We start from the raw sequence: 26,078 nt of genomic DNA, 5'->3' as shown, positions 1-26,078 counted from the left end.
TTTCGGTTCAGTTTGTGTTATACTTGATAAGGTAGCTCAATAAGATTGCAAGTTTGGATGGCTGCTGGCTGGCCTCAATAAAGTTGGCCTTATTATTATTGAAATCTCTTATTGATGAAGGAACTTATCAACTGAACAGCACATCCCAACCACCAAAATGACAAGTCTCAACGCTCAAGTGAAGTTACAACTTCAGGTGTTCGTCCTCAAATCCACGAGAGCCTACTGTACCTACTTTATCGTCTCAATGAAATATCTTCTGCACAAAGACTAAAGTTAAATTTAGCAAGTTACATATGCATTATTATTAGCATTTTAGCAATGCCTAAAAGAATTGCGAACTTGGACGCAACAAGCAACGTCCTTCCCCGAAGGGGTAACCTAAATAAAATATTTTTGCAATGTCAAATCTGCATGCCACTTTGAACACTTGAGTAATTTATGATCATGCGAGATGATGCCACCAAATCAATTAATGAATTACGACGAGTGGTGGTTTGATTCCTAAATTACTGTTCGTACATAGTGCTGTATTATTATTTTATTATATGACGTATGTAGATACTTGGTATGCAAGTGACATGAGCAAATGGTGGTAATAATCTTAATTTATTCCGTAATGGCAAACATTTATGAGATTTTGTCTCACCTTATCTCATCCGTTGATCAAGTACAAGTACAAGTTGAGATTTGTGCGATGATACTGGATCTTGTAATTCACATTCTTTGCATCTATGTACCTATGTTAATTCTGGTCTTCTCGGAACCATAAAATGTCACTTTTTCTCAATCACTCTTATAAATCAGTAGATTGGATTGGGTGATACGGATGACTTGGGGTGTTTTATTGGTAACCCAAAAATTCTCAGCTAAGAGTTTGATGTTCGAATAAATAAATAAATTCACATTTTGATTTTGCATGCACTAAATGGAAAACTAATGTTTACTTAATTTTCCTATCTGTATCTATTTTGTACTCGAGTCTCAACTTTGGCACTGCTGAGTGAGAGGCTCTGCTTTTTTTACTAATAAAAACAGTTTTTCGTCTCAACTTGGTCGTCTCTAGAGGAAAGGAATGATGAGATGAGATACGAAATGACAGCACAAGTCAATGAGTGACGTGATTAATAAATTGTGTCGACACAAAAGGGGTCGATTGCCAAAATAAGTTTTAGTAATGAGTTTACCAAATATTTTTTTCGAAATACTTGAAAAATTTAAGTAGGGCGATGCGCAACAGGTGACGGGGCCAATTTGAGACGATCTTAATTAGAATTTGTCAACGTCAAATTGGTGAAAACTGAGGAGACAAATGCCGGATATGATAAGTTGCTGCGATTACGTAACAGCAGTTTTATCTTGAGACGACTTTGATCTCATTTATTGAAGAAACTACTGTACTAATTTCGCGACCCTTGGGAAAACAAGATTTTGTCAAAGACAAATGTCGGCTGTAAAATGGAAGCAAGTCGAGAAACGTGAGACGACGACGAGAACACGAAAGTAAATGGACAGCTTTAAATAAATATTGAAATTGGTTTGTCAAAGAGTTGAGCTCCGTAGTGGAAGTGCTAGTTGTCAGCAGAGCGTATCCTGGGACGTGAGATACACGACTGAAATGATACTTGCAAAGAGATTTCGCTTTTACCAGCAAGCAAACCACCCGATACCCGGGTAGTAGCAGCAACGGCAAGTAAGTGTATTAGAAGTATTCTAATACAGTGTATGCTTCTCTTTCCTGTCGAAATTTGTGTAGCTGCTACTACATTTATCGAAAATTATATAAGATTCCATCCATGTTTCGTTAGTGAATTTCCCTAATGCGAACCATATTTCGTCACTTTTTTGCAGGGTAAAGCCCGTTTAATTAGTGGCTCGTTCAACTTGTTGAGGTCTGAAGGGCAAAAAATATGGAAATAACGGGAGATGAGCACGAGCGAAAGAGAAAAGTGGGTGTTAAAATTGATGCAATTAAAGTAAATGAGGTGTAAGGTAAATGAACCTGAATTTGCTTATCCTTGATTTATAGCTATTGAATAGAGAAAGTAACTTTGAGAGAAAATCTAAACTAACCAGGAAATGGATAAAATTGGGAGTTTTTTTACCGAAAAAGTAAGATTCAATGAGCTAACAAGTCTACGATATTATAAAGCACCAGATAATTTAAGTTTATTATTGCGTAATCCTCTTCGTGCTTCTTTTTCGGCAATAAGACTGCCATTAAAAAATTAATATCGTATTATTATGTAGTTATAACGCATCAAATTGGAAAGCAACCATAAATTAGAGATCTAGTATATTCTATTATACATATACATAGGAATTAATTAATAGGCTAAAACAATAAATTGTCGATTCTTTCCTTGCAAAAATTATTGTGAGTTACAAAATTTATTTACAATTGAAATGTCAAGATTCCAAAAACATGATTACGACAGGACTCAATAAGATAAATATTGAAACTTGATGTTTCAGTTTTTTGCATGCTTATTTATATATTATGTTTAAATACCCCCCATAAGAAAAACAAGTTGTTTCGTGCATCCTCGTTCAATTTTGGACTTGCTTAGGCTGGCAATTGTAGTTTCTTGCCCTTCAACACTGAAATTTTAAATACAAATTATTAATAAATGCTTTGCATAATAGATTATATTATTTACATAACAATAGGTTCAATTTTGATTGGTAAATAGTTTAATAGCTTCCGAGAAATACATCATCCGTGATCCAGTTTGAAAATGCCAATTTTTTTATACATAATCTATTACTTACTATGCACGTAAATGCGGTGTAAATGTTTACCATTTTGTGCATTTTTATGCTTCTGTAAATTAAGTTCGGACATGACGAAAAACGTAAAATGTACAGGAATTTTTTAAAGGCTTATGAATTAAAAGTGGTGAGTGTGACAAAGCAAAACAAAATTCATCGACATGCAAATAGTGCACATACAAAACAGACAGCAAAAAGATTAGATCACGTAACAAATTGATATTATTTCTTCACGGATCACGAATTACACATTTAAAATGAGTTTTCCTTTACCTTTGGTAACATAAAGATAGAAGAAATCACAATAGAGAACCGTTTGTACAATGCCAGCAAAGATCGCGATGAGGTCGTAATAAGATTCGTCGATATAGCGGTAGATCCAGTTCAAGATGTAAAGTCCTAAGTACACGAAACGGAAAGCATTTTAGAATAGGTGATACATTACTCCAAAATCATATGCAAATGTCTACAAAAACTTACCTCGATAGGCCCCAAGAGCAAACAAATAATGACTCGTGATTGTTTCAGCTTCACCGGTTTTTGACACCATAAACAATTGCGGAAGAATTGCAACAGCTTCAAGGTAGATGCTCCATGTCCACAGCACCTGATAAATTGTTACCAAATCAGCTTTAGCAAATCTGGATTATATCAAATGAAATCGATTTATTCCGTTTATAAATTATCAGGCCCTTACTTCCATAAAGGAGAATTCGTGGTTCACAATGAGGGCCAGAAGGGTGACGGGAAGCAGGAGGAATTCGATCCTGTAAAATTATCCACATTAATAATCTAACATGGGTAAGTTCTAACAATACCTTCTAATTTTAATTATTGTAAGTAACCCACCTGAATGAATCGTGATTAGAATCGTACGTTGCCTTGAACTTGACATACATCAAATAGAGAGTGGCATAACTGGCCCCGATAAAGAAGACCTTCATCGTCGTGTTGTACACGCTCACAAAGTTCGTTACAAGATCCAAGTATCTGGCCGTGTACGTCAGAGCAAAAAGCAGTTGTGACTTTCCACTGATTCCTGCAAAGTTACCAATTGTTCCAAATTAACAGGACAAAAAATGGAATTAATGTAACATGTCAAAGCGTAAGAACTTACCCGAACAACTCCTCGTCTTCCATATCTTGAGGAGAAGTATTATAATCGCCATAAGATGGGAAAGATCCCCAGATAACCGGAAAATATTCATGATTGCTCAGTCAGCTGAAAGCAAATAACAACAAAACAAAATCAGCACATTGGATTTCGATAAGAGTACGATGTAACTATCTAGCTATTCGAATGACACTGTGACATCAAGCAACGCATGAAAATTAACCACAACTACGTACCATTTACCACCATTAACTAATTAAGTTTTTAAATTATCTCACCTGCTACACCTATCTCAAGTGTAATTCCAAACAGTTCTTCGACCCCAGTCGTATTTATCTACGGACGACCAACAGTGGTAACCTTACTAGAAGATAACCATTGAATTCAGGGAATTGGAGGGTTAACCTAAGTGGAATAGTTTGCCGGATTAACTGATTTATTAATTGTTGTTAGGGGCGACAGGATTGAATGAAGATCTGACGTGTCAATTTCCCACACATTCGGTTAAATCTCATTATGGGTTGACTACGACAGGTGGCGTGGAAGGGTGTTGGCAAGATTTTGGGCTTATTTGACACCAAACTCTCACCACTTTCACTGCTTTCTCCGGAAACATAGTTTTGTCTCATTTTGACACCATGCTTAAAAGCACGAGAGAAAGTTACTACAAGTTTTTAGCCTTTTTTTCAAAATTAAAAAGACGTGCTTACAAAATTTTATAAGAAATTTTGCAAAATATTTCCGACTGTACTACTTATCACGTCAATTTATGCAGAACTTGCAAAATTACTTGTACAGCATTATAGTTGCATTCATATATTCTAAGCAGATATCACTTTGCATTTATTTTCTAATTCGTTACGATTCCAAGTAGAACCTTTGTATGTGAAATGAGTGCAAATCACGCAAAAATGAGTCGAAAGAAGTCAAGTTGGAGTTATTGCACTAATTGAAATGCTGTTTTATTATTTCAATTCAAACTGGTCACCCCATCGGTCAGCTTGGCCACCTTATAGCTTCAGCATAGGTTTAGCTCTCTCATTCCGGATCAAATTCAAGTTTTTACCCATGTTTTATTTCATTGTCTGTTGATCTTTGCATACATTAATCTCAATCACATTCAGTCAAAAGTACACATATGTATGAGGACACCTCATAATAAATATATCAAGTTGTTAAGTTTATATTCCCCTCACATTCCTCCTCCAACTGTGCAGATTCCTCTCTCCTCTTCTCAAACTGCTTTACCTCAATCCAGTAAATTTAAACTTAAGGTGACAAATTATTAGTCGACAAAGAAAAGTTTTTATTATATTTAAACGTGACATATACGTGACACGTCTCATACCTTTGACGACATCTTGACACTTTACTTTATTTCATTGATTGAGAAACAGGTAGATGATGGTGGATTTGTTGAGTGTGCAAAAAATGAGGTAGGCCATAAATATTCTTATCTTTTGTGAATGATGTAAAAAGTTATTAGTTAGTCGAGAGATGAGAACTTGGGCTTCTCAGCTTTCCCAGGAAAGTTGCCGGACGGGGATCATTGAGTTGTTCTTTTGGATGAAATAGAAGAATTGGAATGTGCTCCATTCATTCAGCACGATGCGAGATCCACCATATTCCTTGCCACACCATTCGCTCCTTGCCATGCACCACCACGAGTTTGAATGAGGCAGCATGATCGAGAAGCAGACGGACGGGAGTGGCAGCCACATTTTTACATCCTCTCGTCCGCCATCAACTCCGCTCTCTCGTCGTGCTCGTGCCGGCGACGACGATAACTTTAAAATAATTCTGCAGGCCGCCTTATCGACGCCAGACAGGAGGTTATCAAGGACGTTATCAGCTCATTATTATCAAGGGTGAGAGGAATTTGCCTGCCTACTACGGACGACGGATAAGGATAAGGACGGGGAGGAAGTTGGACGAGGTAAGTCAACGGTCATTTTTGCTTGGATTTGAACCGTATTATTTTATTGGTTACGGGAAATTAGGCAATGCAGGAATTAAAGGTCTGGATTTGTTATGTGTAGATGGAAAAGTCCAGAATTTCTTTCACGACATGTGGTGGGGAGTTACGAGGAGAAAGCCGGGTTTTGCCGGGTATCGAGTAGTGAAATTTGGAGAAAATACGGGTAAGTTAATAAGATTTTATTCCATGTGGGAGAAAGTGACTTTGCTTGTCCTAGATACATGCAAATTTATTGCATTATTGTTATATTTTCAGACTTGATGACTTCATCAACGTGGGCCGACCGGTTAAGCCATGTGTTGTATACTTAAATAAACTTTTGCGATGACTTCACAAGAATCGAGGAGAGAGAAGAAGAGATAAGAAAGGAATGGCAAGGATAACTCCAACTCGGCACACGCCCCGGAACCGGAAGTTCATGACGAAATGGTGACAGGACTCAATACACAATATTGCAAGAACAACATCATCATCATCCCCATCTACTATCCAATAATATCAATATACAGATAAAATTCATTGCAGGAGATTCGGGTAAGTCCACTTTTTCTTAGCATCTTTGTTATGATTATCGGTCGTTTTTTTCCCTACGGTATATCGGTTACATCGGTTAGGGTTGTCACGACAAGGGCGCTTTCATCAAAGTAGATTTTGTTTAGTGGGTTGGGTAGAATATTATAACTTTATAGCTCTTCTCTCTATATGTTCAAGAATTGATCGCTTGGCGGATATTTTTTCTTTCGCATTTGCCGTTTACAACTGAACACCACACACATAAAACATGTTGTAATTATTAAAATGTCAAGGCAGTCAGTTGTCAGTTCCTTCTACTACCACGCACAATAGATTCCGATGTTGATTATAATAATAGCCTTGCCTTGGGTCAATTTCATCTCCACATTGTTAAACATGTACTAAACAACCACTTGCATGCCATCATACGTATATGCATGTACGTTCGACTGATACCACTCTTGTGGTGGGCACGGGCAGAACCCTTATTAGGCTAGGCAAGCCGGCCGGTAATATTATTATGACAAGCATCTCTCCGATTGGCATGTGGGATGGAAAAATGGGCCTTTCTTGTTAGATTGTGGATATGCAGAGATCATCTTTTTTTAAATGTTGTCCAAACCTCTTCGTTTATCAAGTACACACACACAGCTAGAATACATAAGCAGAACAATGAAAGAAGTAGGCACAACAGGCATTTATTTAGTATCATTCCATTCTCCATTTCTTGAGCCAACTCAACTCAGGAGGGGAGGTTGTGTACTATCAACTCCCGGATCTCGATGCCCTTTGGATATTTTGTAGTGTCCCATGAATGTACAACAACCCTAAAGTGGTTTGATTCCATGGCCACATTTGCGCCCGCCACACCCACTCAAAGGTGCCCAAAAATCGCTTTCACTCCAGCTTTCACTCATTCAAAACCACGCCAAAAATCCAATTTTACTCCGATTTTGAAATTTCTTTCACCATTATACTCCCAGATAGTTGCTTTCTTATTTCCAACATCAAACTCAACTTTTTGAAATTCTTAGTAATTTTAAAATTTAAAATTCTGAATGAGCATTGTTGTAGTAATCAACAAAACAAATTATGCCTGCGAAGTAATCATCAGAAAAGTTGAATTTGATGTTGGAAATAAGAAAGCAACTATCTGGGAGTATAATGGTGAAAGAAATTTCAAAATCGGAGTAAATTTGGATTTTTGGCGTGGTTTTGAATGAGTGAAAGCTGGAGTGAAAGCGATTTTTGGGCACCTTTGAGTGGGTGTGGCGGGCGCAAATGTGGCCATGGAATCAAACCACTTTAGGGTTGTTGTACATTCATGGGACACTACAAAATATCCAAAGGGCATCGAGATCCGGGAGTTGATAGTACACAACCTCCCCTCCTCAATTCCATTATTTTTCTTCTTGGCCGAACCAAAATGCAAATGTCAATATCCCAATTGTAAAAAAATACATGAAACTTGAAACCGACAATTGAAATCAACATCCCACAGTAGTGTTGGATAAATAGCCAAAATTTAATTTCACTTAACCGCCTGCTACAACCAACCTTTTGGGTTTTGTTAAATATGGCCTTCAACCTCCTCATTTGCAATTGCTATTCTGCAAAAATGCCATTAAATGATTCATAAATTAAATTTGAGTGAGTAACACTCTAGGTTTAGTCCCGACCGGATCCTTTTTAGTGACATTGTTACGCCATTATTTCTGCATTTGATTGCACAATCTTAAATTCTGCTACAATCCAATTAAGGTACATTTCATTCCCATGATATCATCAACACCATGCCGCATATATAATAGCATAAATATTTCTTGGAATTTGCAAAACAAACAAATAATGAATCAATGGGGCTAGGCCCGGAATTCGATTCGTTCTCACACATTCCTTGGGTCTCTCTCTCTCCTCCTATTCTTATTTGTGCATTGTAAAAGAAGAAAAAGAATCGACTTTCACTACAACATATATCACCACCACACAATATTCTCACCATCATCCATCCAATCCCTGCGGTAATGGATGGTGTATCTAAATAGCCGAAGAGTGGAACAAATAATAATGCTCGCTGCTGTCTGTCTCTGTCTCTCTCTAACTGCATGCAACTCGTATATGTTCCCGGATTCGCACTTGTTACAATCAACATCAAGTTCGTACCGGAAGCTCGTAAAAGCTTGAAAAGCTGAATGAACTGATAAGAGGATGAACTCAGCAAAGCCCGTTCCGTCGTCCGTGTCCACAAACAATCACTGCAATTTAATGTAATGTTATTTATGTTATGAAACTTTATATCGCTACACACACCAACCAGCCAACCAACCAATTCATTTATTATTTCACTTTACTTGTGAGTTTCCGCAACCCTTCAACTTTATCTTCGTCACCCATTCATTCATTTTATCCCATTCTTTATGTTCTTCTTCTCTTTACAACAATCGCACAATGTATTGTCTGATTGTTTCTGACAGAGCAATGGGACATTTTAAAGTTAAAAAACATCTTTTCATAATGTATAATGGTCCTAATGGTTGTAGATTATTGTTGTGCGAATGTGTATAATATGGCGGAGCCTTATGTTCACCTGTAAAGAGAAAAAATACATATTTGAGGCGAGCACAGACGAGACGATTTTTTATGAAGGATTTTAAAATTGAAGAAATATCATTCTCAATCAGCCAAGAACACGATGAGAAGAGAACTATGCATTTGTTGGTTATTATTATTACGTAGAAAAATATTAAAAGATTCCGATTTTATCCCTCAAAGGTAGTGGTAATGGTAGACGGATGGAAAAAGGGATTTGTTCATTTCTTTCATCCTATTTCATTGTTTGTTGTTAACACCCCAAACATTCTCACCACACATTATTACTTACTTACACTGCACCTTTGTATCCACCAATTTCAACATCATTAAAACTATTCAAATATCAAGGTAAACATTCGGCATTGGGATGCATAAGATTTGACGAATGTAATAAAAGCGTCTCAAATAGACAAAAGGGAGGACTTGCAGTGCATACCTTTGCAGTGAAGTCAACCACCAGACAACTGTTACATTGGTGCTGCTGCTGCTTTCATATTCTTTCTTTAATTAGCTAAAAAATGTTGGGGACATGTGCATATTTAGACAGATATTTTTGTGGCACTCTCTGCCTGCCTGAGAATTATGTTCATATTTCAATTCTTGCTGCTTTTGTCAACTCTCTCATAAGCAGAGGAGAAGCAGGATTGTGTTTCGCTCGTCGGCTCTCCAAATACACCTTATTATTATTAATTTACTTGCCTTGGTTAAAAAATGAATATTATTTGCACAGACCACACCATACCGTACATCTAGTTGTAGTTGGTAATAGTTGGAATAAAGAGCAGAATAAAATAAGCTAATAAGCAGCAGAACATTTCAACACTACGACTCACCAGTAGACAGACATTATTATTACGAGATCAGCTTGCAAATTGATGCAGCTACATAGCCGAGCAGCCCTGGTGTATAGAGAGACGAGACAGACGGACATAAAATTTTTACTTACTAAGGTATTTAGCATTCAGAACAATTCGAATTGCACATTTACATTCAACGATTTAGCAGTCGCATTAATTCTAAATAAGTGTGCATATAATATAGTATAGTCGTTCGTATCGTGTAGTACGGCGATATTATAATATGCGGTACTACACACTGCAGGCAGGCTGGCAAAGAAAAGAGGGTAAAGAAATAATAAGATTGCGGATTGTTGAAGACTTTATGGACTCTGTCGTCGTCGTCGTTGTCGGATAAACTTTCTTGTGGTTTTCATCCATCTCCTCTCCGTTCTTCTCTTATCTACGAGTCACACAGTAGAAATTTTAACTGCCATTATTTAACAAGTGTTAAAAAGTTTTTAACATTATTTATTTGGACTTTAGCCTTATACATGTATACACAGAAGGGAGCCGTAAAGTAGGAGTTGATTTATGCGGTGATATTTTTAGTATGCAGCAGCCTTTGATATGTCCGAAGGTAACAACAACGTGACCATTTTTTATTATTATTGGCATTTTGATAATTAGTTTTTCATTAGATTAACCAATAAATAATATTCTTGGCTGCTCTTTCTTGCTTCTTAAATAAAAATTAAATTATTTAGTGGTTTCGGGTTGGGCATTTTTCTAAATGTGAATTGGAGAGAAATTCCTTTTCAATTTTTTTTTACTCGATGGGTCGTTTTTTATTAGTATATATTTTTTTGATGGTAATGCTAGTCGTCGTATGGATGGATAGCTTGTTTGTAGCAAGTTTGTAATGATGGTGGCGAGATGGTAAATAAATGGCATAAAGAATGGAATTAAGTTGGGACAGGAACCAACTACTTCCACGTCATCCTGTATCATCTCCCATCTTGCCGGTTGCATGCAATTCCATCCAGTCGAATCGTTTTTAGAGAGGTTTGTCTTCTTTTGCAGAATATTCATGAAATGATGATTGAACAGAAGAACAGTAAAATGAACGAGGGGTTGGCGTTGAATGGGGTTGGTTAAAGGCTGTTGCTGTGCCATGGTAAAGTTGGTTAAACCGAGTTGAACTAATCCACTGCATGCATGCAATTGTGTAGTGTGGGAAAACATGTGAATTATTGTGAACCTGATACTACTATAATTTCATCCAACCAATCGTAGATATACCATTTCACACTACCTAATTCCAGTCACTTGGTGGTGGTAATATATAATGGCAGTAAGTAAATATTAAACACATTTTCTCGCGAGTGATGAACTGAACGGCCAATCTTTTTCTTGTACATATATTTATGCATCTTTTGCTCCACGGGTAGAACAAATAGGGCCCCCACGCAGTAAACTGCCAAATAAAAAGTGGAGATGGAATTTGTACCTGAAGAACTAATACTTTAATCGGTACCGAGTTCAGAATTCGCGTATTCGAAGTGCATCTATCAAGAGAGGAGGAGAGGTTATTTTCGACAGGTTGGCTAAAATTTCACCTGAAGGGAAATAATTGAATGACCACACATATATACAAGTTTAAGTACATCTGTAGGCAGTCAAATTCCATTTATTGCAGGGTTGCGGGAATTGCTGCTTTGTGCAATGCAATACAACTTTCATATTTCAAATAGAAATGCATGAAGGAATCTCTGTCTGTCTCTCTCTATATATATTCGTTCGTTAAGACAAGTTGAAGATTATTTTACATGCCGTAAGAAGATGAAGAGGATGAGACGATGGAAGGTTTTATATTGGAAAATATTCAAGTTGAGCGTTTTTGTATTATGGTTTGGTTGGTCGGTGTCTGTCGGTCGTACCATCGGACAAACGTATCCCTGACTTGCCTCATTTCATGTAGGCATATCTTTCTTTTTCTTTCTTGCGCTTTAAACACAGAAATGCAATGCAATTCGTACCCTGTCGGAATCGCATCTCATTGTGCATAATCACAGTCTGGCAAGTTGTACTAGAATTTTTCATCCAAATAGTCGTCGTAGTACTACTTACACTACACTTCTTACGTTTTTTACTAGCTCTTTAGTGTTCAATCACATAAGAAATGATGATGATGGTGGTAGTGTGGCATTTTTCCTGCACATTGCACTCGCTGGCTGCTGGTTGGTTGTGAATTCTTAAATGTATTATGTGCTCACATTGTTGTACTTGTTCTAGCGTAGCGAATATCATACCTTTAATAATAATATAATACTTGCATTTACGTGCCTATTCAACTCAAGTTTGCACTTATGTTATTCGTTTGATTTTTAAGCCGAATAATATTCGAACATTTAAGTAAGTACATACACCTACAGCCAAAAAGAGCGAGAGAGAGAGAGAGATGGATGAATGTTTTAACAAGTTTAAAAGACTTCTTATTACGCTTGGCTAACTTATCGTTCTTCACTCCTTTCTTAACATAGGCAAGTATAAAATAGAACCAAAAGCATCAAACTATCAAAAATTAAGACTCGAGAATGTACAGACTTGAACTACTCGGTTGGGTATATCAGTTGAATTCGAATGTTTTAATTTGACTACCTGTAACATACCTTTACCTGCTTGCATTTTCTTCTTGCCACCTTTTTTTACCTCTTATAAAATGGCATGCCATACTTCCACCACCACATCGACGACGACGACTAGGACGATCATCATCATCATCGTCATACCTTTCTTGATGTTCAGTCATTATAATATTCTCTCTTCTGTATAGACACTGAGCATCAGCCTTGCCTTTTACTTGTTCGGTAATGCAATATTATATTAGCAAATAGGACGAAGGAGCAAGTGCATTCCACTCTTCTCATCTCATCCCTGTAACAAGTTTTTACCTCCGAGTGTCTTCTTTTAAGCTAGCACAATGCAACATTACTTACTTTCAGAAAGGCAATGCAATGCCATCATGCAAAGACGCTCAAAGCCAGCACAAGCAGCAAGCAACGAGTAATTCGTGAGTCTTTGACTTCAAGAAGAAGAAGTTGGACCAAGAATCATCATCATCATGCATCGTCTTGAGGTCTAGCAAGCAGAGTCTAGCTGTCTAGTCTGCGGTTCTTCTTATGGTGTTATTACCTCTATTACCTCCGTGGTTGGTTGGTTGGTTGGTTTATTTATTGCTTTGGTCTGCTCATTTTCGAATAAAATGAAATAAAGTCTCACTACTTGTGAAATCATTTGATAGTTTAGAGCTAGGAATTTAAGAAAGAAAACCATGATAATAAGCAAAGTTGCAATTTTTTCTCTCCCATCGACCAGTTTTATATAAATGTTGCATGGAAAGTGGGGTTGAGCTATTTTCTTATTTATACGTGTGCAGGCAGAGTGCTGCTTGCACTACCAAAGGCATGACAGTTACTGGTTCGCCCAGGAATTATTATGCGCTTGGTGTCGGCATCATATAAAGGAGAAGAAGAAATCCTGCAAAAGTAAGAAATTTTCTTGTGTTTTAAATCTATCTATATGGGTTGGTTTAGTTAGTTGGTTGGTTTAATAAATTCAAGGGTTGTGTGATATGAACTGGTTCTGCTTTTGCTGGTAGAAAAGTCCCAGTATTTCGAGAGAAGAAGCGTATGCATATCTCGTGAAAGCAAAGAATGGGATTTGTTGAGATTACGTGTTATATAGCTGCCTGCCTGGGTTGGGTGGGAGGATGGCCTCTCATACACACAAGTTCTGCTCTGCCGAGATTTTTTACAAGTCGTTCATACTCTTCTTCTTCTCTTCTGCTCTATGAAGGGATGCGAGAATTTAGCTTAACAAGTTTGTAGCTATTAGACCAAGAATTTGAAGTCAAGTCATTCATAAACCCGAGAGTCATTGAGACTCAAGTTTGAGACAGGGACGAAGAAGAGGAAGAAGAAGTAGTAGTAAAGTAGTGTGGATCTCCTTTAGTTGTTCCTTCTTGGCTGGTGGCACGACGACATAGTGTTAAAAGATTTACTTACTACATTATATTCTCTTCTCTTCTACCACTTTCAATAATAGCCATACGAACGATCGTAGAAACAAAAAAAAATGTTCACCTTTTAGATATTCAAGTTATTCTGCAATCACTTACTTAACTTGTAGTAAAAGTCTTGTACTCCTCACTTGTGTGACTTTCTACAATAAGTTATGAATTACTTTTGGTGCAGCAGCAGCAGGAGCGAGCGACTACTTACTTACTACATAAATTCATTGCACATTGGCGGACGGTGGACGAGGTGATTTGGAGTGGACCAAGAAGAAGGAATGTGAATGTGAAGTTGGCAGTGGACTTTGACACTTGACTCGACCGACTCCTCGGTTCATTTGCTCATTGATTTCGTTGGTAAGTCTTATTATTTAATCTGTTTATTATGCTATACAATTGGACATAGTTTTTAGCACCATTCTTGTCATACCTTCACGTAAATATGCATGCACGTAAGTACAGTGGTGCAGACTTATTATTGCAGACAGCTGCATCGCCAAAATCATCCTACTTACTTACTTCTGGGGGAGGTCTGTGAGACACATTGAGCTATTGGGTTTCAAAAATGCATAGTAATGACTTTCAGAAGCGAAAGCCAGCCAGTCAGCAACATTTAGTGTACAAAATTACATTTAGATAGAATGTATGTAGAATGTACAATAGTCTCAAGGGGTGTGTATTTGGTGGTCTGGTCTGCGGAGAGCTATGTGATCTCGTCTCTTGTGTACGTATGTATATTCTTGTTGGCCAACAACTTGGCAATATTATCTTCTCTCTCTCTCTCCATTACAATTTCATTCTTTGTATGTGTGTGTGGAGGTAAAGAGAATAAGAGTGTGATCTGACTTTGTAAAATAACTGGTAACTAAATTACTAAACCTAACTAACTGGTCAGTTGCCAAAGCAGTGCCAAAAGAATCTGGTATTGAGATGATGATGCAGTGATGGAAGGAAGGTAATATCATGATGGGAAGGTGCATTGCATTGAAATTCTCGTTGTCAGCCAAGGTTCTCTACATTTATCCATTTTCAACTAAGAATCAAGATATTCAAGAAGAAAAGAATTGGCATTCCTTTCCTCTTCAAGTCTCTTCTCCTACTTCTCCTCATTCTGTGTGAAAGAAGGAGTGAAGTGGACATAAGGAGAAGAAGAAGACTCGTTTGGTTAGACCATTATCCACACACTTATCGCAATTCCAACTTGAATCTCGATTTTCGAATAAGTATTCGATACCTTCTTCTGCTTCTTTCAGTTTTCTTAAGTTTTTTAATTAACCAATATCAAAATCAACGAAACTTGGTGAAAATTAAAGTAAGAAACTAACGTATATGTAATGCATAATGACTCGTGATCGCCCCTTGCACCATTATTATTAGCATTAGTATTAGTACCCCAACAAACAGTTGTCTTTAGAGAGGAGAGAAGGATGGGTTGGTTGGTGGGTTTATAATATTTGCATTCATATTTATTCATTTCATGCAGGTAGCAGCAAACCAGACAGCAGGTAGATTTATAGGAGTTAAAGACTCGTCAAGATTTAAACCTCATCGGAGTCATTAGTAAGGACCGGTCTGTCAAGGCTGAACAATTTTTGAGACAGGATTTTTGGTTACAGACTGCATTTGGAATTTCGAGTTGTATAATGTGCTGAGGAGTGATATAGGCTGATTCGTTCACAGATATGCAAGTACTTCTTCTTGCTGGATGGAATATACTTAATTTTATAAAGTGGTGGTGTTGTTGGGTTAGTAGACAGATGGATGTTGGGAAAGAAACCGGAACCGGCGAGTTAAATCTACGGATTATGTCTCGTCATCTCTTGATACTCTCCTCTTGCCAGATCAAATTGAATACAGAAATGACACCAGAAGAGCAGTCGTGTGTTCAACAATGGTCCTTTCGTATTATTGGTGAGGAGATTGTTACTTTAATTTAGCGTCGTTTTCTGAGGGAGAGTTCGCATCGTTTATCATGAGACGGGAGGAGATGGATAGGGATGGATGTACATGTTCCTGCTGTTTTATTAGTGGTGGTTAGTTAGTGGGAACAGGAAAAATTCCGAGAACTATCAGAATGACTGTAGAGGGAGAGACCCAGTTTGTTAATAGTCAACAAGTTAAACGACGCGATGATATCGTACTTGATATCACTACATGCCATTAAAGTTTGCTCTTCTCTTTGTGGCTGTTGTGGACTTGATTTGATTGATGTACACCAAATTCACAAGGTTTTTTGAGGATTAGATAATGGATTGCATTATTAGTGGCAGGTTGACCGCATATTTGTAAGACACATATTTATTATTTGCAATAATAAGGATTTTTCTCCTTTTATAGATATTGTAATACTATGCGATACGTGAATGTAATGTAGGATGGGCTATTGGTTGATTCATTATTTCATGTGAAAATTGCATTGTTTAAAAAAATCTTTGTTAATGGTTTATCTCGTTTTATTCATTTATTGACAATTCATTCATTCCCCCAAATTCTGAATCAACTCTTTTTATAACCATGCAAGTTTACCCAGACGATGGTGGCATGGCAGGGCATACGTACAGTTATGTGTAATGGGACATGAGTTGGTCACACTGTGGTCATTGGTCTTACTTGTCGCCATGATACGCTTCTATGTATCGTCAGGAGAAGCGATAATGATTGAAAGAGCTTGCTGTGTTAGTAGGTTTAGGGTCAACGGTCAATAGACCAAGATTGAAAATATATATACTTATCAATGAAATGATTGTGGTTTTTGAATTAATACACGCAAGCACGAGTTACAACCATGTACTGCATATTTATTCTTTCCAAGAAGCAGAAGAGAGGAATCATGGTGGTTATTGAAAGGTGATTTTTGTGATAAAAATAAGGGCAGTTTGTTTGAGTCACTCTACTCATGATGATCATCTCCTTTAAATTAAATAAGTGTGTAAAATTATTCAAGAAAGTTTCAATTAAAGATGGTCATGGTGGGATTATATTTATTGATTGAATGTGGTTCTGTGCAGTTGTTGTACAATTATTGTGCGCCTGTCATATTTTTTTAGTCATTTGAATTTGTTTGCAATAAGTCTGCCGACTAAAAAAGAAGATAATGATGTGATAATATGTGTGTGAAATGGGCTCTTTCCGTCCGTTCTTCATGGGATAGTGGAATTGAATTTGAATTCATCTAATATTTATCTGTCTACTATTTCGCAGATTTTCACATCATCATCGCCACACCATCATCATTATCATATTCTGCTGCTGCTGCTGCAGGGGGACGGACGGACGGTGGTTGATGGTGTTCTCTTGTAACTGAAACAGCTTGGAAGATTCGAAAGCCTTTATGTTTGCTGAAGTTGGTGGACGGACGAGCGAAGCGAACTGAGGAATTTGACCTCGTCGTCCACATTCAACATTCCTCCCGTTTACCTCCCATTCCATCCAAAGTCCCTGTTAAAGAACTGAAGAGAGGAGACACCATCACACCAACCAACCAACCATCACCACAGCATATTGCATTGCACATCATCGTACCACCAGCGCAGCACTGCAACAACATTATAACATGATGATCACCATCGTCATCATCATCTGCTGCTAAACTAAAACCAAACCATCCGTCCATCCATAGGAGAGAGAGAGAGAATAGACACCACGAAGAAGGAGCAAGTGATCTCTGGGATTAGATGATGATGATGATGCTGGGACGAACGATGATCATCCTTCCTTCAACATGCAGCCGGCCAACACTGCTAAACTCTTGGTCTTGGTCTTCTTCTGCTAACTCTTTTAGTAAGTTATAAGTTTATGTAAGCCTCTCCTTCAAATTCTTCTCTAGGTTTTTTGCACTTTTTAAATCCCCAATGGTCATCTTATTCCTGCAGAGAGTAGTGAGCACATCTACGGCGAAACTGGCGAAAGAGAGAGAGATAAACTGCACCACCAGCTTTGCGAGGCAGGCTGAAGCAACAGGGTCATCATCATTCCGCAGCTCTTCGTAGTCTCATCTCTCTTGTCTTGGCTTGATTCCCTGGATATTATTATTCCATATCTGCCATCATCTTCATACGCCGACAAGACAGCTCAACGGAAGGAAATTAAATTCTTTAGAAAACAAAGTGAGAAAAGATAAGCCAACAACACGACCAATTCTTCAATCCATCATCATCCTTGATGTTCATTCAGAATCAAGAAGCAGCATTTTAGATATCCAGTATTATTATCTATCATCCTTTGCTCGTCAGAACTTCTTAACTAGAGTTTGTTGAGACCTACTGCTGCTTATTTGTCCAATTGAGAATCAAGTGCATCCGGCTGGTACACACACATATATTTGTATATGGTTTCTTAGTGGATCGCACATTCGGCGAAACGGTCGGTGGAGGAAATGGAAGGAAGGAATTGCAACTGATTAGCAGACACACACGTATCTGTAAAAAAAAGTTTGCAGTCTTCGAGCCTTAATAAGGTAACGAGTGAATTATCTATTTTATTGCTTCCTGTCCTCGCAACTTACTCCTAAACAGAAGAATCTTTTCTTCTTGAGCTGTTTTATTTATTTAGTCATCATCAACATTTTATTCCATTGTGCTCAATTAAAGCACTAAAGCTGTTGCATTCACTTCACTCACTTACATACTCCTACGTACGTATGTAGATATGTAGGTACGTATCAACCATCATTTACTTACTAGAATGAGTGAGTAATTAAAGGCAATTCGGTGTTACTGGTGGTTGCTTTCATTAAATAATAAGAATTTGGTGGTAGCTGGTAGTGTGATAAGAGACGAAAAGAAGGAGCAGGAGAAGAAAAGAGTTTCCAGTCTCTTGGGCATGGGATTCTCTACTTCCTGCCCATCCATCCGCCCGTCTTTGCATTGAAAGCGTTTTTCTTACACAAACTCATTTTACAGCAGAATTGCGAGTTGTTAGGAAAGAAAAGCACTAACTAACTAACTAACTAGCCAGCCAGCCTGATAGTATAAATGTTGTATGCACGTACAGGGTTGTCGTGTAGGTTGTTGGTTTTGGTTGTCTGTTTCAACCAAGTGTCGAATGCTTCTTCCCGTCTCTCATTTGAACAGTACGTATTATTATTACAACATGATCGGCTTAAACTATTAAAGAACCAACTCTAAAGTCCAGCCAGCAGAAAAAGCGTTGAGACGACGACGACGAATGTTCATTCCATTCTTTCTTTTCTCGACTACCCTTGGCATAAAATGGCATGTGTCGTGTCGTGATTAGAAAAATATAAATTCGCGTTATTTTTCGCAATCTGTACAATTATTCTGAAAAGGGGGATGCGTTTCATTAAATTAGAGATGGCCTATGTATTACGTGGTCGCGGTGGGTAGCTATTTATTATTATTATGAGCGATATCTGGTGCGAGATCACTTTTCCCATGTATGAAAAAGAGGGCTGCATAAAAATTAGGAATCGCTTTCCTTTCTCACAGGAACCTTCTTCTTCTTGGGTGTATTGTCTATTAAGACTTATAAGATAGAGATGGTGGGAGAGGAAGTATTAGCAGAGAATGGAAGTAATCAGGCAGTGCAGGTTTTTAGGAGGAAACAATGAATTGCAATCATCATATAACGAACTTGCTGTACAATCCGCAATCGCGGCGGTTTTTACGTAACTTTCCGAGTTTCCGGATTTCATTATTAACAAGAACAGGAAGGGTCGGAGGACATTGAGACAAGTTCTTATTGTTACACCATCAGCAGCAAAGCAACAGGCATTGCATTTTGCAATATGAGTTGTTCCTCTTTATATGGTGTCCCCCTGCTGAACCGACACACCACCGGTTACACCGTGAAGTGCGGAGCGTCTAAAAGAGAGCCCATGCAATGCAACCACTTGTTGCTCACTGCAATATAGGTACATTCATTCTCAACCCTTTTACTTCACCGTTTGCTTGCTTGCTTCACCGTTTGCCAATGTCATTTCGAAATCCAAAGTAATTCCATTTCTTTCTTCGTCTCCTTCTTCTTCTGCACGTCTCACTTCATTTCTTCATTACAATAGAATACTTGGAATTTGAAAGAGACAAGTCAAGAAGTTGGTTTGTTAACCAGGCAGGCGAGGCAATACAGTCACCAACCCACCATCACCATCTCCGTCTGCTGTGAATAAAAAGCCAACCTGGGCCGGCTTTAAAATGTCTATGACTTATATTTTTTACCATCTACTGGTAATATCTGTTGGTGCTTGCTTAATGGGTTACATTTTAAAATGGAATTGTATAGAGATAGATATCCATCTATCCATCCATCCAGGGTGAACAATTTTTTGAATTCACTACTAGAGAGAAGAGAAAGATGGCAAAGAGATTTATTTCCCTTTGTGGTTCAATAATGTAAATGTGTGGAATTTAGTTGGATATTTGGATGGGATTGTTGTATAATGTACACAATATATGTACATGGATACATGTGTACAAATTCGAGGATGGAGGATGGATGGTTAAAGGAGAATGAGCAATTTGCGTTCTGAAGCACGCAAATTTTATAGCACACATGCTTAATACAAAAATGATCATAATAATAAATGATAATTTTGCTCTGAATACTAAACATTATTGGGTCCAAGTACAGCCCTTTATGTTCAATTCAGAACAGTTGTTTCTTGCATGGTTTGGTTAGTTAGTTAGTTGTACATGAATGTAGGCAGGTAGGTATATAGCGTTTGATCCAACACGACGATGAGAGAACATGCACTTCAACGAGATGTACGTACGTACCAATTGGGTAATTTTGTATTGGATATTTGCGGAAAGTCATCTAGGGAAAAAAATGAGGAAAAATGAGCAGACATTTAGTAGGTAGATGGTTAGGTATTTAGAGGAGGATAGGTAAAAAGACTGCAATATTCTGACGGGGGAAGCTCCTCAAAGAATTGATAAATGTATGTGTACTGTTGAGCGAATAGGATTAGATAGAAAATTTATATATCCTCTTTCTCTCTCTCTCCAATTCTGATGATGGCTTTATTGTCGTATTGCATCCCACTACTTCCATTCTCTCGACATGTATGTACGTGATTATTCTCATCCATTCTAGATCGTTGGATTGGATCTTGAACTCTTTTGCGGGGTTTAATGCTCGTCTGTTTTTGCAGTGCCGTTGGTTTGCATTGAAATAATATTTTACTTTTTTATTTATTGCATTATTATATTATACTAGGAGGTAGGTAAGGTAGGTAGGTAGTGGGATAAGTAAGATAGTTAAGTTACCACCAGCCACCAACTAACTAACTAACGAACTATTAACCATCCAACTAACACTATTGAGCATAAGTAGAAGACCTGATGGTATAACAGCATCAGGGGTGTTGAATATGTCTAGACAATTCGTCCTACTTCGAACATAACGAAATCCCATTTAAAACTCTCTCTTATTCTATGTTGTAGTAGTAGCTCTTATAAATATTCTCTGTATGTGTTGAATTTGCAGCTTCCTTCACGTCATACCCATCTCTTGTGTAAGTGCAGTCTCACTTGGTTCAGCACATCTCCTCTCTCTAATAGCTATCTCTGCAGCAGTGTAGCAGCATCGTATGCAACAGGCTGAGCACGTCGTCCGTAGGATTGTGGATGGATGATGATGACGAGGAGGTTCATTCTCTCAGAGACGAACGAACTTTATGCAGATCACGAGCAGGCACATATACACGAGCAATAGAAAGGCAGCAAAGTTAAGTTGGCATGTTGCTGGTATTATGAGGAAAGAAAGATGTATTAGTTAGCAGCAGTAGGAAAAATGCTACCCACATTATATATTGAGCTCTGAATATTGAGTTCAAAAACTCATCCGCCACCACCAGCAGATATATGCATGCAACAGCTTTGCTAGCTTTCACAGGAATTGGTTTGCATGGTGTGGTTTCCTTTACAGCTTTTGGTTGGTATGCAATAATGTATGGAGAAGCAGCAGCAGCAGCAGCAATGCAATAAGCTCTCTTCTGCTAAAGAAGAGAATGGCAAGGCACTTTTTGTGTTGGCAATTCCATCCATCGAATTCACACTACTCTTCTACTACTACGGCTACACTGCTCTGTTACGGCATTGCATACTGAGACTGGTGGTGCACTGCTAAAGCTGGTTAAAAAGGCTGCATTATAAAACTTTAAGCAAAATAGAGACCGTCTCTCTTTAACTAAACCGAAGCCAGCAACCCCTTCTTCAGGTTCAACTATTTCTCTTCTCCTCTGCTGCTGCTGGCAAATGTATTTTATGAACTTTTTGTGATGGGTTGGTTTCGAGTTTTGGTTGTGCAATGGATGGGTTTTATGCATATCCCCGTCGTCGTCGTCTCTCTCTCTCTTTAAGCTCTCATCTCTCTGTAAAGCGTTTGGTTGGCTGGTTTGGATGGTAAAGTGAGTGAGGTTTGTTAAATTTTTAACTTGCAGAGAATGCTGTTAGGTTGGTTTGGTTGTAATCATCAGGAGTCATCGTAAAAAAGTATGATAGTGAGACACAAGAGAGACGAACATTCCACCCTGCCACCCACTCCCATTCATAAACTCTCCTCAGTGATTCTGCAAGTCCAACAACAGCTCGAGCAGATTTTATAACTGGGAGCAACCAACCAACCAACAATACACTGCTTATTCATCAGTTACAGATATTCACTACAATCCACACACATTCTCCTTAAAAAATTTCTATGCCGGTCTCTCTTTATAGTGGTGCTTGGTGTGGCAGAGAGGAGCAGCAGGAGCATAAGCACTTCGAACTTTTGCAGTTATGCCCTAGAAAGCTGCTGGGACACTTGTAGGCTGGTTTTGTTGGTGAGAGATTTTTCTGCCTACCTGCTACCTGGGAAGGAGGAGAGAGAGAGAGGAATTAGATAAACCAGGCACTCTAAAAGACTGCTAGACTATAGCTGTGTATATAATATGTAATAATTCGTAATTTGCAATAATGCGGTGCAGTTGGTTGGTTGGTTGGTTTTTAGTTGGTGGCTCTCTTCTTATTCTCTCTCTGTCTGTCTTTTACCTCTCATCATCATTGCCCATGGTTGGTCTGCTGGTGTGCAGTTGATAGGTCAACCATAAATAATTATTTCTAAACTGTTCATTCGGATTTCGATGTTCCAGTGCCTTTCCATATTCATACAAATACACATCTGTTCAATATTCATTCAGTAATATAATCAACTTATTTGACTATGGAGTGTGGTGGTGATAAAATACACGCACAGGACAGGAGAGCAAAAGAGAGTCCAAAGAACTGATAATAATATAATATCGTGGTAGTCGCCTCTTTTGCTGCTGTGGATGATTTTGTGGTGGAATTATTATTATATTGTGCTCTTCTTGTGACGAGTGAGTCTCATCTCATCAGTTGTAGTTGTTGGTCGTGAGAATGCATGGAGCAAATGACATTGTCGTTGTCGTCGTCGCCGCCGCTTCTCTCGATTGTCTGTGAGTGTGTGTGTGTCATCAGCTCTTCATCCAAGTCATCACTTGAGTTAGTTATTCAGTTTGATTTGATAGCATAAAATATTACCAGTTTATCAGCTCTGGATATTTTCGAGTTATTACTGCTGCTTGTTCTTGGGGTGAGTGTGAGATTATGTGGAAAATATGACCACTCACTCGTCCACCGAGCAGGCTACATCGTATGTGTAAGTATTGTGCTGGTGGTACTCATAATCAATGGATAGCAAAAATTTGGTATGTGCAAAGCAGGAGTTTGCAATTTGTTATACGACTACCACCACTTATGTCTGACTGAGAGACGGAGAGTTGACCAACTTAATAATAACATTTTTTTTCAGCGCGTCATGTAACACACCTTCCCACAGTCAGTAAAGTGATTGTAATTAGGGTCGAATTCCAGTCAAATGTGTGTGTGTGTGGGTAAACCTCCCCTTGATCATATCATGTTAACAGTTTTACCTTTTTCTGTTCCGCAGGTTTATTTCGTTGAATTGGAGGATGACGGGTGATGGTGTGGAAGGATCATGCAAAATGCTGTGTGTGGATTGACCTCATCGGTTGGGCCGGTTGGTGACGACGACGGATAAAGTAGTAGTAGTAGTTAGTTGGTGAAGAAGAATGTTCATTCAATGCTCACTCACACGGCTGTACATTCAACTTATTACAACAGCTCCTCTCCGGTTGCAAGGTCCACTGGTTGAAGACAACGTGGAAGTAATACAAGAAGAAAAGAAGAAGGAAGCCAAGTAAGGAGCTGAAGTAATGCTCTTTCGCAGAATTCTATTCATGGGTTGTTCGAATTTGAGAATGTTTTATATTCCTTGTAACTTTCTACAACTTGTTGTGTTAGAATAATTCTCTGTATTGTTCTAGGTGTGGTGCCTGGCTGGGGATTCGCACAGTAACTGAATTCAGCAAGACGACGAATCACGAAGACGGTCCTGGGTGTTGGATCATGAAAGCTCTCAATTGCAAGCAGTGTTGGATATCAAGACAAGAATTTGACAACTGCAGTTCTTTTCACCCGACAATTCCAGCTTTTATAATGATTTGTCAGATAGTTTTTTAACTCTGAGATCATTGTGAAAGCTGATTTTGGCGGTGTCCTTTCGTCGAACTGTACGTTGGAAATTTATGAAATAATGCTCACCTAGTAGTTTCTAAATCCTCCACCAATCAAGTATGATTCAAGAACAAGGAAAGAAAAAAGTCAGCAAAACTGCAAAAGCGAAGAGGAAATTATTGCAATTTTTAAATGAATTTGAAATTGCCTAATCATGCATTTTATGTAATGCTACTAAATATTTGCTGTCGAGTTGCACAATTATTGTTGAATATTTTATTCATACTTAACTAAAATTGTACTGTGCTCTTATTATTATTATTATTCACGCCCGTAATTCATTCCTCTCTCGCTCATTCAATGTATGAATTTTTTATTTTAAATGCTCCAGTTTCTATTTCATTAAAAGATTTTAACTTGGTTTAAAATTCACGTTTATGTAAGTTTAATCCAACCACACTCGTGAGTGTGCTGTATTTTAAGACTAAATCTCAGTCACTGTGTCGCCAAATAATCTGAATCAACACAGCTATCTCGAACAAACTAATTCATTCATTCATTGAATCGATAAATAGTTTTGTGTCCCATCATCATGTATTTATTTATCCTACACTCGTTCTCTTTTCCTCTGCTGTACACTGGCAATTTCTGAATGAAATGTAAATCTCTCTCTTTTATCTCAAAGTTACTGCAAAATGTGACCCTGGCAAATGAAGCGGTCAAACGATATTTCCATTTTCACAATCTGCATTCAATATTGTTATCCCAATTTCAATTAACAAGATGAGAGCCCTGTCAAAATTTTACTTTACTCTCATGCACCTACATTAAATACATTATCACAAGGTACATACATACAAATACATATTCCTCATTTTGAGTCGTTGATCGACAGCCAAACGGAAATGCGGCATGTGGTTAAAACTGATGACGAATAGTTTAACCAACCCTCGTCGATTGTCAATCTTTTATGTCTGCATGAATTTCAAATGAATACGTCTGTCTCTGTACCAGTCTCGGTCGCTCTGATTCTGAAAATTCATAACCAGCTGAAACAACCTCCCCACCTCCCACCACTTATTCATTTTTCCTATCCAGCCAACTTGCTCAGTTTCAATATGTAGTACCACAATAGACGGATTTATGTCATACTTTTTCTACGATTAGAGACGTCATATAAATGTCGTCGGTTAAATTGCATAATAAATAATATTTATAAAACCTATCAGTACAGCTTTGCTTAGCCCGAACCAGGTTTAGTAAACCCATGTTTCTCAGTAGTTTTCTATAAAATTATGTGCTACTATTTTACACTAATTTTTGCATTAACTTGCATCAATCTTTCGTACTACTAGGCTCCAAATTCTAAAAATATTTACTATCCATTGCCCTTGACTACTTCCCAGTGGGGGTCGCCTCTACAGCCCATATGGTTAATTTGTGTTCATATTTAACTTCGTATTATTTCATGAGAAAGCAGTAAGGATCTCTGGTCCAAATTTCAGCTTTCTATGTTAATTTCTAAAAATCGGTATGGGTCACCCCATAGGGTCGCTCTAGATAAAAATTTTACCAATTTCATGTCATATTCTTCCATTAGGACCCATAATCAACCTCTCCACCAAATTTCAGCTTGATATGACGATTTTGAAAAATCAGTATGGGTCACCCCCTAGGGTCACTCAAGAAGAAAATTTTTCCAACTTTAACTCATTTTTATCTATTAGGAGTCATTAGTAACCTCTGTGCCAAATTTCAG

General features: G+C 37.9%; 2 protein-coding genes and 1 long non-coding RNA gene across 6 annotated transcripts in view; 1 reads left to right on the top strand and 2 right to left on the bottom strand.

Moving 5' to 3' along the window:
- Positions 1–1,611, bottom strand: part of LOC110849136 (guanylate cyclase 32E) — a 32,655-nt gene extending 31,044 nt beyond the window's left edge. For both annotated transcript variants that reach the window (XM_035851531.1, XM_035851532.1), the window contains exon 1: positions 650–1,611. The gene's annotated coding sequence lies outside the window, so the exon portion shown is untranslated. The remainder of the gene's footprint in view (positions 1–649) is intronic.
- Positions 1,612–2,144: 533 nt separating this feature from the next.
- LOC110848317 (ER lumen protein-retaining receptor) lies at positions 2,145–4,380 on the bottom strand. Its single transcript, XM_022095500.2, has 7 exons — positions 4,165–4,380; positions 3,890–3,994; positions 3,622–3,811; positions 3,470–3,539; positions 3,253–3,379; positions 3,046–3,171; positions 2,145–2,601 (listed from the first exon to the last, which is right to left on the bottom strand). Exons 2-7 carry the CDS (start codon positions 3,978–3,980, stop codon positions 2,567–2,569), a joined length of 639 nt encoding a protein of 212 aa, XP_021951192.1. The 5' UTR covers positions 3,981–3,994; positions 4,165–4,380; the 3' UTR covers positions 2,145–2,566.
- Positions 4,381–5,428: 1,048 nt separating this feature from the next.
- Positions 5,429–24,767, top strand: LOC110849321. Of its 3 annotated transcripts, none has more exons than XR_004834682.1 (8): positions 5,429–5,822; positions 5,926–6,027; positions 6,120–6,398; positions 14,002–14,177; positions 17,022–17,600; positions 17,693–18,276; positions 23,733–24,002; positions 24,130–24,767. It is a non-coding gene; the product is annotated as an uncharacterized LOC110849321 (long non-coding RNA). The 3 variants fall into 3 exon arrangements; XR_004834681.1 differs by having other exon boundaries at positions 23,733–24,015; XR_002547798.2 differs by having other exon boundaries at positions 23,733–24,767.
- The last annotated feature ends 1,311 nt before the right edge of the window (positions 24,768–26,078 follow it).

This window comes from Folsomia candida, unplaced genomic scaffold (genome assembly GCF_002217175.1).
Source record: "Folsomia candida strain VU population unplaced genomic scaffold, ASM221717v1 Fcan01_Sc004, whole genome shotgun sequence".
Lineage (NCBI taxonomy): Eukaryota > Metazoa > Arthropoda > Collembola > Entomobryomorpha > Isotomidae > Folsomia > Folsomia candida.
The sequence above is the reverse complement of the archived record's forward strand: the minus strand, read 5'-3'. Positions and strand labels throughout refer to the sequence as shown.